Source organism: Brachycentrus maculatus, unplaced genomic scaffold (genome assembly GCF_059751285.1).
Source record: "Brachycentrus maculatus isolate JH-2025_06_01 unplaced genomic scaffold, ASM5975128v1 h1tg000600l, whole genome shotgun sequence".
In the NCBI taxonomy this organism is placed as follows: domain Eukaryota; kingdom Metazoa; phylum Arthropoda; class Insecta; order Trichoptera; family Brachycentridae; genus Brachycentrus; species Brachycentrus maculatus.
This window is the reverse complement of record NW_028281339.1, coordinates 73,884-84,991: the sequence shown is the minus strand read 5'-3', so window position 1 is coordinate 84,991 and position 11,108 is coordinate 73,884. Positions and strand designations below refer to the sequence as shown.

Here is an 11,108-nt window from a genome sequence, read left to right as displayed (position 1 = left end):
CTTTCCTTCATATGTAAACGATCAAGATAACACTGCGTTTATATGAAACAGTGCCCTATGCACCATTGGGGTGCGGATAAGGGTTTTATTATTTATACTTCAAAATATGTCTTTGATTTAAAAATTAATACATAAAATAATTAAAAATTAAAATGGAGTTCTACAAATTAAAAGCCAAATCAATAAATAAATAAATTTTGAAAAACCTTGATAAAACGGACTTGTTCATATTTTCAACAATAAAAAAATATATATAATCAAACCTATTTATATATAGACTTTAGACTTCAACGTACACCCCTGCTCCAATTTTTCCGTTATATTGAGGTTGAATAATATTTTTAAGAATACAAAAATTTTTGGAGTAAGTAGCTTATACTTATAATACTAAGGTCATCGAATTAAAATTAATGTATGGGGGATTTCAATCTATTCTATCGATTTTTTCTATGAACCAAGTTCGCTGTGGTCGGATCCCTTCTTCTCCTAGTCCATATAACTCCGAAGCTCTTGTCCTGAGGTAAAATGTTCCAGAAAATTTAGATGTTCCATTCCCCATATATGCCCGTTCGTTGTAGATACAGTCTCCTTTTAGAAAGGTCTTCAAGTCGGGACATTTCACTGCCATGAAATTTTCTGGATGCAGCAAGGATTCAGCGAAATATTTCCAGGATCGTTGATGGTCAGTCAATGGGTCGAACGAGCCTGCTTGCTTGATTCCTCCATTAGGGAAGAAGTTCACATGTCCTTAAAAAGATATTTATTTAATATTAAACAGAAATGTTCATATGAAAAATACAATAAATTAATAAAAGAGTGGTCGATCAAAAGCAGACATAGTCAGCCAGATAAAAAAAACAAGAATAATAGCATTTGATAAGAAATGTCATATGTCATGTAATTTGATTAGGGTTGTGGTCCCCTGGTTAGTGTCGCGGAATCTTGAGTCAGAGTTTCTCGGTTCGAACCCACTCTACCACAATACTTATTTCTAATATTGAGCCGCTTAGGCTCACAGAAATAGTATGAGATTGAAGTATTTTTTAAAGAATAAAAACAAAAATATTACTCTTTTAAAAAAATATATATATATTGTTTTCAAAATCCAATAATATAATGGAGATAATACGGATTTTCTAACGAGCATTTGGAAACACTCAAAGTGATGTAAATAAAATAACTGGTCAAATTATAAGCTACATAATAAAAAAAATAATATCATATTTCTAGGCAAGTCTCAAGTATGTGAATGTAATCCAGGATTCAAACCTTGCATACAAATAAAAAGAGACTCTATTCCAACAGAGATGGCTATTGTGAACTCATATGTACGGGGTCACGAGATTGATCAATATATCTAGGGTTTCCAAAAAATTGAGTTTTAAATTTTTTGGAAACTCTCATTCACCAATACTACCCATGATTGACTCAAGTCAACCAAGGACAGTATTGGTAAAGTGATCACTTAACTAAGTCTATGACAGGTTGAGGCCCAGATTTCCATATTCTTCTTTATCTGTATAGAGATGTCAAAAAATTTGGTAGTATAAGTTTAAAAACACAGAATCCTCGCTCTGATCTTGATTTCACTTGACCTAACCAAAACATAAGACATTGTATAATCCATTTTTACTAACCTCCTGATATGTTAGGTTGAAATTCTCTCATGCCAGTGTGTATAATATCCACCAAATCGGCGTCTTCGTCAGTGAGCATAACTCCCGAAGAATTGTCGTAAGAGCAAAGCCCAAACGGATCGAGTCCAGTTATTCTGCCTATTTTATGTCCTGTTTCCGAAATAAACGCTTTTCCGGCATGTGCTGCTATTTGACATCCAAGTCCTGCCCCAATAATGTGAATGGTTTTTGGATCAATACCTCCTAGAATCAACAGAAACATTGTTGAAGGTCGAGTTGCGGATGTCAGCAAGAACAGTACAACCATTTTAACCTTTATTTTTTTTAAAAAGCCTTACAGACAAAGATAAGTATTCAGCACACAGCGGAGTCCTACTATTTAACCTAATTTATGAAAATGTTAAAAGGGAGAATGAAAGCAGACTGAATGCAGTCGAAATGCTATATTTTAGATGAATGTGGGCTAAAAAGATGTGTGATAGATATCGGAATGGTGGAATATTGGTAACAATCTTACCTAACCTATGAAACATACTTTCCAATATATGAAATCATCTACATGTTCCATAATTTCTCTTTGGATACTTAAATATATTTTCATATCTTCGAAAACTATGACTGTGGATTTGTCAACGTTCATCAGGAAATCACTTTTCTTGCACAAATTATATACCTTTGACACCAACGCCTGCAGGTCTTCTCTACTATCGTTAAGAAGTACAGCATCATCAGCTGTATGCTAATGATGCTGAAAGATGAAAGCAACGGAGAGTCAAATCGATCATTATAACTCCAATTTTTTAAAATTCAGTTCTTTAATGTATAGATTAAACAGCCGCGGTGATATTACACATCCCTGTTTAACACCTTTAGATAAGCCAAACCAATATGAAATTACACTATTACCCTTAATGCATGCATTGCTGTCCGTGTACAAGGTTGCAATGCTTTGGATAAGTTTAATGCTTACTTCATACTCAGTTTATAATACCTTCCATGTATACTCGTGATATTTTATTTCTTACCTTCTTCATATAACGCCAGTAATTGCGCAAGTTCTTCGCCTACGTGCTGAACGTAATCAGATGATATGAGGTTATTTTTACGCATAGTTATAGCATCCAAATAAATTACATTAAATCCTCCCTTTTGTAGAAATACCTTCGGAAAATCATCCATAGAGAAAATTCCTCCGATTATGATGACTGTAGGTAGATTTTTGTCGAACTTTGGATCTGTCAGCGCATGTTTTGCATTTGTTAGCAGGTACTGGATCTGAAAAAATAAGTTCAAGATTCGATTTTTAGCTTTTTCTTCTTCTTCAAACCCTTATCCTAATGGTGCTTAAGGCACTGCATCATATAAACGCAGTGTTATCTTGATCGTTTACACGTGAAGAAAAAGTGATCAGCCCTCCGCTTCCAGGTACCAGTTTTTTTAGCTAGGGTCACTGAATTTGAAAACACTAGTCTTTTTAATCTCAAAATTACCTTTACTTTTGAATAAATGTATTAAAATAGCAAAAAGCTATCGCTTCACTGTTTTCTGAACATACTTTTCATAGCCACCATGACATGGTATCGAACGCACAGCGGACACCGCAATAACAAATCACGCACTAAGAGTGTCAAAAATGAAGACTCTAAGGAGCTTATCTGGCAAGAGTCTACGAGATAGAATAAGGAAAACTAGGTAAGAGAAATATGCGAGATCAAAGATGTCGCATATTTCTCAGGTGGAGAATTCAACGGAGAAGTCTAAGTTATGCCCATGTGAGAAGAATGGAACCATCCAGATGGTTTATGTGGTGTAATGGGCAACGAGGCTGCCAATAAACTTACAAGAAATGGTGCTGAGAGACCACCAATGGGCCCTGAGCCCATATGCAGACTGACACTCAGCACTTTCAAGTTTAGTCTGAAAAACTGGGACATGGACAAGAGCCAAGAGATCTGGTCCAACAACTCAGGGATGAAACACGCAAAGGAACTGATCACAAGGTACTCGCGAAAATTCACCACAGAAACTCTAAAGCTTAGCAAAAAACAAATAAGGATCCTAACCAGGACCTTGCAAGGACACTGCAGACTGAGGAAACACATGACAAAAAATGGACTTCATGACTCCCCAGTATGCAGATTTTGTATGGAGGATAACGAAACGTCAATCCACATTCTCTACAATTGTGGCGCACTCGCTCGCAAACGAAGTCACATCCTTGGAGGACCTCTACTGGACTCCGAGAAGGTGAAGCTCCCAAGACAGGTCGTGAGTTACATGACTCACGTAGGTATTGGGAGTAAGCTGTTATACAAAGGAAGGTCACCTAAAAAAAATTGGCTGGTTTAAGTGATCACTTTACATACGTGTAATATTCACCAATTCTACCCATGATTGACAACCACACTACTCAAATTCTTGGAAGTTCTATATATCGCTCACTCCTTTCAAGAACGTCATAAATAAAAAATTGACAATTTTCAGCTGTGCATGTTTTCGTAATGCCCAGAAAATCTTCTATATCCCAGCAAAAGAGGCATATTTTAAACATAATATTTACCCGCTACAGGGCAGAAAGTGTTGTTTTTGCATTTTGAAGAAAATGTATTGTTCAATATTTTTTTTAAATATACTAAATATTTTTCAAATGGAGAAAAAACCTTCAGGTTTTACCTAAAAAGATAGGTTGCAAAGTAAAAAGTTCAATAAGTGGCTCGATATTTATTTTTAATACATTATATTATATTTTTATACTTTAAAAACGTTCTCCTGAAAAAGCAAGTTTTTTTAATTTATGACGTTCTTGAAAGGAGTGAGCGATATATGAAGCAATTTGGAAACCATGTTCTTAAATTACTTTATAATCAAGGTAATTATACGTAAATATATATATAATTACCTTGATATCATCCTAGTCTGGGTTGAAGTCTTTCCTTTGACTTTTTTCACTTATGATAGAATTTACATCATGAATAGATTATATTTTGTTTGAACTTTAAACTAGAGATTTTTACTAAACATTTTTATGACCCTGGAGTAATAATTTGATCAGGTACAAGGCATTGTTTATTCAACAAAATAATAATAAAAACATGCACTCTGATCTTTTTACGTCTTCAAATAATTTTACACAAATATGTAAAATTTTGTTTATATGTGAAAATTAATATTGTTGTTATCCGTGAAATTTTTGTTGTTCATTTAAATGATTTTTTTATGAAGATTATTTTATCAGTACAAATTGATGTCATACAAGTGAACATACAAATCGACGTGCCATACGTATAGTGCTCTAACTACATTTTTTCAATTTTTAGATATTTGGTGTACGTTATCAACAGATCGTTGTCTACAAATATTAATGAACAAAAAACAAATATAAAATAAATTACGCCTAGTTTTCAGGCTTATAAGACGCTATCTACATCGAATTTTCGAAATGAACTGAACTCCTAAAACGCTGACTACTTAATTTTGACAAAGCATAAAGTTTTAAAACGATTCGATAGATTATTTTATCGTGTTTTTGAATGTATACAATTTCAGATAAAACCGTTAATTAATAAAAAAATACGTTGAAAACATCTTCTAAGCTCTCTCCTGTAAGGTAACAGATTTGCAGATAGAGCACTTCACATAGGGGTCGTCGAAATGTCCTTAATTGTTTTTGTTATTTCGAAATATTTTATAAGTTCTATTCGCTTACTGATCAAAACGGCTCAATAGTTTTTTTTGTGTTTATAATTTTCTCAAAGACTTTAATAATTTATGATAAAAAAATTTATTACGTCATTGTGTATTTTTTGTTGTTGTTTTTCTTAGGTACAAGATCATTCGCTCACAAATTAATGAAAACAATCAAGTGCCTTTGTAAAATACAATATTTGCTAGAAAAGTATATTATAATCAATATTTGCCACACTAAATTTATGATAAAACATAACTTTTGAGTGTGTCCAAATACTTGTTAACAAAATCTGGATTATCTCCAATTACAGGAGTTATTTTCACATTATTTTTTGACATCTCATTAAAGATGAAGAAGAATATGGAAGTCTGAGCATTTACGGGGCTGACGACCGTCATAAGCTGATTTAAGTGATCACTTTACACGCGTGTAACATTCACCAATGTTGGTGAATGCCCAGCCTTCCATATTCTTCTTCATCGTTGATGAGTCGTCAAAAAATAAAAAACTTAGTTAAAAAAATATTTTTTGTGTAAAATAATTATAAAGTCAACCGGTTTCGACGTGAACCGCTTTTTCCTCAAGAATAACAAAGTAATATAAAGTTGTTCACATCGAAACCTATACACGTTATAATTACCTTCATATGCTTATTTTTAAAACAAGGCTGCACTTTTTTAATCACCATATAATGTTACTTTTTATTTCATTAAAGCAGGAATAATTATTTAAGGGACGATTTAAAATTACCTCGAAATTTGGCAAAAGAAGATCAAGCTTTACTAGAGACAAATCTGATTCCGCTTTGGAGACTTTCATCGGGTCATATCGGTAATTAGAAAGATTGATGATGTTCTTACCTAGAAATAATTATGATTATTAAATTTTGTTCGAATGACAATAACACTTTATTTTACAATTTTACATCAAAAGAAATGTATTTTGTATTTTAAAAGCATTATAAACTTTGTGGCATGGTAATATAACACTCTTCTTATCATTCATCATTCACTTTGTGTAATACCACTTTCAAAAACACTAATTCGTGACTACTGTAATAAATAACCACTTAATTTAACTTCCATTTTATTTATTGTTTCGGCATTCACTTTGTAATAAGACATTTACTTTGTAAAATGATTAAGGAAACACTTGTTTTTATACCACTCGGGTTAATTAATGACTACTAGTTTCGGAAGCTAAACTTCCATCGTCAGGTCTGAATAATAGTAGTCATTAACTAACTCAAGTGCTATAAAAACAAGTGTTTCCTTAATCATTTTAAATTTAACTTTAAGTCCACTTTTAAAAATATTCCCATTGTGATTCATATTTCGCTCACTCCTTTCAAGAACGTCATAAATCAAAAAACTTGATTTTTCAGGAGAACGTTTTTAAAGTTGAAAAATAAAATACGATTTATTAAAAATAAATATCAAGCCACTTATTGAACTTTTTACTGTGCAACAGATCTTTTTAGGGAAAACCTGAAGGTTTTTTCTCCATTGGAAAAATATTTAGTTCATTTAAAAATAATAATTAAGCAATACCTTTTCTTCAAAATGCAAAAACAACACTTTCTGCCCTGTAGCGGGTAAATATTAAGTTAAAAATATGCCTCTTTTGTTGGGATATAGTACATTTCTGGGCATTCCGAAAACATGCACAACTGAAAATTTTCGATTTTTGATTTATGACGTTCTTGAAAGGAGTGAGCGATTTGTCTTTTTTTTCTGTACAAAAATTTAATTTTTTTATCCGTAACAATTTCATTTTAATGACCTGATAATGAAATAATCCTTCCGTCACAAATCAGTGTTTATGAATGTGGTATTACGCAAAGTGAACGACGAATAAGTAGGAGAGTGTGGAAAAGAAATACATGGAAAAGAAATACATATAGTGTAAGGCACCTTCAACAGCATCTGTACAAAACAAGATTTTCTCGATCTGAATGGTACGACTCATGTCTTCTCCAACTCCTTGGCAGAAAGAAGGGAAAACATAACAAAATACATGTGGAGCCGATAAACACTGATAAATTTGGAGTAAGGTCCTTAAGTTATGTTGCCAATACCCAAATTAACCAGCTGCCTGACATATCGTAGTCGCACAGGAGAAAGTGACCAACTGATAAAACGTAAAATGTTCAGGAGGGCCATTTAAGTCACTTTTGCTTGGCAACAAAATAAGCATCAATGCAGTTAGTCATTTTTAACAGGTCAATATATTATACTTCCAAGATTAAAATCCTTTGGGATATTTTCAGGGCAATATTAAGCTAGTATGTAAGATATCAAATAGCTAATGATCACGTTTTTGTAAAAAATGCACTTCGTCACTTTTTCCTGTATGTTTATATAAAACCCTTATCCGCACCCCAATGGTGCATAGGGCACTGCGTCATATAAACGCAGTGTTATCTTGATCGTTTACACATGAAGGAAAGGTGATCAGCCCTCCGTTTCAGGTACCAGTCCAGGGTAATATAGAATAAATATGACAGTGAAAAAAATCAAAACAAATGCACTTGGTCACTTTCTCCTGTATGACTACGAAATATAAAATAAAACCCATTCGGGGATCCAAAATAAATGATCTGAGAAGGTGCTTTATGAAAAGATTAATTATATTTTCTTTAAGATTATTACGTAGTGATTAGTTATATTTTCTTATTTTGTTTTTTACATTTTCTCATTTGTTATATTGTCTCATCTTTTATATTTTCTCATTTGTTATTCTAAATATGCTTCTTACCTTAGGTTTTCTCATTTATTTCTTTTAAATATATTTCTTGTGCCTATTTATTATGCCTGTTTTTTGTTCTTATGTTTTGCCATGTATTAGTATTAGTTTTGGTTATTAAAAAAAATCTTTTTTTTTACTTTATTATTTGTGTTCCAGTCTTGTTAACCATAATCCCTTGCCCCAAATGAGAAATAGAAATTACTCATCGGGAATATCATATGTATGTATATATGATTTATGATTGTAATATGTTTTGAAATAAAAAAATAATAAAAAATAATAAAAAAATAACACCACATCAATATCTCTTTGGAAACAACATAGCTTCTTTTACATTCGTGCATCTCCTCATGTAAATCCGTCGATTTTCCGATTTCTGATCTGATCACTTTCAAGCATTTAAAATACTTGATCGTGCCACGTTTTTCTTCTGCCTTTTCTGCTTTGATTACAAACTTCATTCACCACTTAAATTTGTTTCATTATTCTGTCTTCACCTATTTGATTCACATGTCCAAACCATCTCAGTACACTTTTCCTATTTTTTTCGATAATGCTCATCTCAGCCTTGCATTCTATCCTTTTATCACTATTCGAACATAACGCTCACTCCTTTCAAGAACGTCATAAATCAAAAATCGTCAATTTTCAGTTGTGCATGTTTTCGGAATGTCCAGAAAATGTACTATATCCCAGCAAAAGAGGCATATTTTTTAACTCAATATTTACCCGCTACAGGACAGAAAGTGTTGTTTTTGCATTTTGAAGAAAACGTATTGTTTTATTATTTTTTTATAGTATGCAAAATATTTTTCAAATGGTGAAAAACCTTCACGTTTTACATAAAAAAAATCTGATGCACAGTAAAAAGTTCAATAAGTGGCTTGATATTTATTTTGAATACATTGTATTATATTTTTTAACTTTAAAAACGTTCTCCTGAAAAATCAAGTTTTTTGATTCATGACGTTCTTGAAAGGAGTGAGCGATAAATCATACGTCGCGACGTATAACCGCACATTCAAAAAAGAAATTGCATTTCAACTGCATTTAGTCTTCTAGTATCCTTTAGAACATTTTGAGTGTGTCCAAATACTTGTTCACAAAATCTGGATTATCCCCATTATGTTAATGCCCAGACTTCCATATTCTTCTTCATCTTTGATGAGATGTCAAAAAATAATACTTGTATCCTATTTTTGCTAACTCCATTCTTTATCCAGAATTTTATAAATTATCCATATTAGGGTTCTTTATCCCCATCGTTTCGTGGAATCTCAGAAGGCAAAATACCACCATAGTAACCAGGAGACCAGAAAACGAAGTAAATAATAAAAGATTTCTAACACTTACAAATTGAATTTGTGTCCAAAAAGGAGAATTTGTTTTCGCGGACTTTTGGACTCGCCAACGTCAGGATGCTCACGAATAAAAACACTGTAATCTCCATGGCTCACCTGTAATTTTACCATATATTTTATATTAATAAAGGGAACAACCATAAAATAACACGTTTTGAATATTGAAAGCATTAACTTTGTGGATCATATCGATATATTATTTCGAGAAATAAAAATACTTTGTGTTTTGATCCACTCACATTTTTATCAACCAACTAGTTTCGGCAACAAACTGTTGCCCTCTTCAGGGTTTCAGAGTAATAAATGAAACCCTGAAAAGGGCAAAAGGTTGTTGCCGAAACTAGTTGGTTAATAAAAATGTGAGTGGATCAAAGCACAAAGTATTTTTATTTCTCGAAATAATATAAAATAACTCGTTTTTATGGTTTTTGTTTTTGATGAAATGAAACTTAAAAAACTGAAAATTTTGTGATTTGATGCTGAGTCCTTCTTAATTTTGTCCCAAAAAGGTCCATTTATTCGTTCACCGTTCTTTTGAGTGGTCCTGAAAGGTCTTTTTAGCCTACCTTTTCTTGTGAATCTAGAATATTCGAGATGAATTTAAGTAAACAAGCTCAGTGAAGTGATGTCATGTTTACTAATAAAAATTTTCTTTTTCACTACTTGTCGAACTCTGCAACCTAGAGAGGTTGGTTATACAATGCTGATGAAATGCTCGTAGAAATACGTATTAAACAGTCGATTAGTACAGTCTAGTTTAAGGGGAAAATCGATAAAGGCGCGGAAAAGTAATAAAATATTTTTATTGAATAATATATTTGTATTATTAAAAAATTATACCAACCTTCTTCTTCCTGACTTCATCCCAACCTATCGTCTTTGTAGACTATTTGGATAAGTTCTCCTCGTCCTCAAGTTGTAGGTTCTTCTGTCATGGACAACGTCACCTAAGTCATGCCTTCGAATCATGTTTTCTTCTTGCAGCATCCAAGAGTTCTTTGGTCTTCCTCTAGATGTTATTGGAGAAAGACCCACGGGGATTACCTGGTTCACAATATGATCAGGTTTTCTGCGTCCTATGTTGTCATACAATTCCTATATCATACTATTTTTTTTATGTTCCAACCATTGGTTTTAAGCCACAAAAGACGATATATTTTATCTATCTGAGCAAAGACGATGTTTTTTAGAGTATTCCAAAATTCTTCTTTATACCCTCTTCCACACCCAATGATTGCATATTTCCTTCAGCCTTCTTTTCGTGTCCAGTATTGAACAAAGGCCTCCCTTTTGGACTTCCACAGTTCTCTATTGGACGCAAATCTTTTCCAGTGTAGGCCCACCATCGCCACTTTCCTAATGTCATCGAACCATCTTGTCTTGGGCCTACCCAAGCTTCTGCGTCTTGTTCTAGGCCTCCAGTCAAGCATCTTTTTCGTCCATATATCATCACACATTCGTTCCAATAAGATAATAATCTTATTCCCCTTTCGTTTGATCCGATTTCCAGCCTCTCACTTACCGGATGGCCTCCGTCAGTCGGCACTTGGTGGCGCGCGTACTTCAAAGTACTACTTAGCTGTGTACTACGATTTCCATACAAATATGAACTGAGGTATTTTGGTACCCCGCTTCGGATCGCGTGTGATTTCATGATCATTATGAGAAAGGTTA

The 11,108-nt window shown here is 33.0% G+C and overlaps 1 protein-coding gene across 1 annotated transcript; it reads right to left on the bottom strand.

Moving 5' to 3' along the window:
* Nucleotides 1-211: 211 nt before the first annotated feature.
* On the bottom strand, nt 212-10,217 carry LOC148301163 (pancreatic triacylglycerol lipase-like). Its single transcript, XM_088273720.1, has 6 exons — nt 10,001-10,217; nt 9,427-9,530; nt 6,076-6,185; nt 2,663-2,912; nt 1,638-1,880; nt 212-747 (listed from the first exon to the last, which is right to left on the bottom strand). The coding sequence occupies exons 2-6, from the start codon at nt 9,521-9,523 to the stop codon at nt 425-427; spliced, it is 1,023 nt and encodes a 340-aa protein (XP_088129846.1). The 5' UTR covers nt 9,524-9,530; nt 10,001-10,217; the 3' UTR covers nt 212-424.
* Nucleotides 10,218-11,108: the final 891 nt, after the last annotated feature.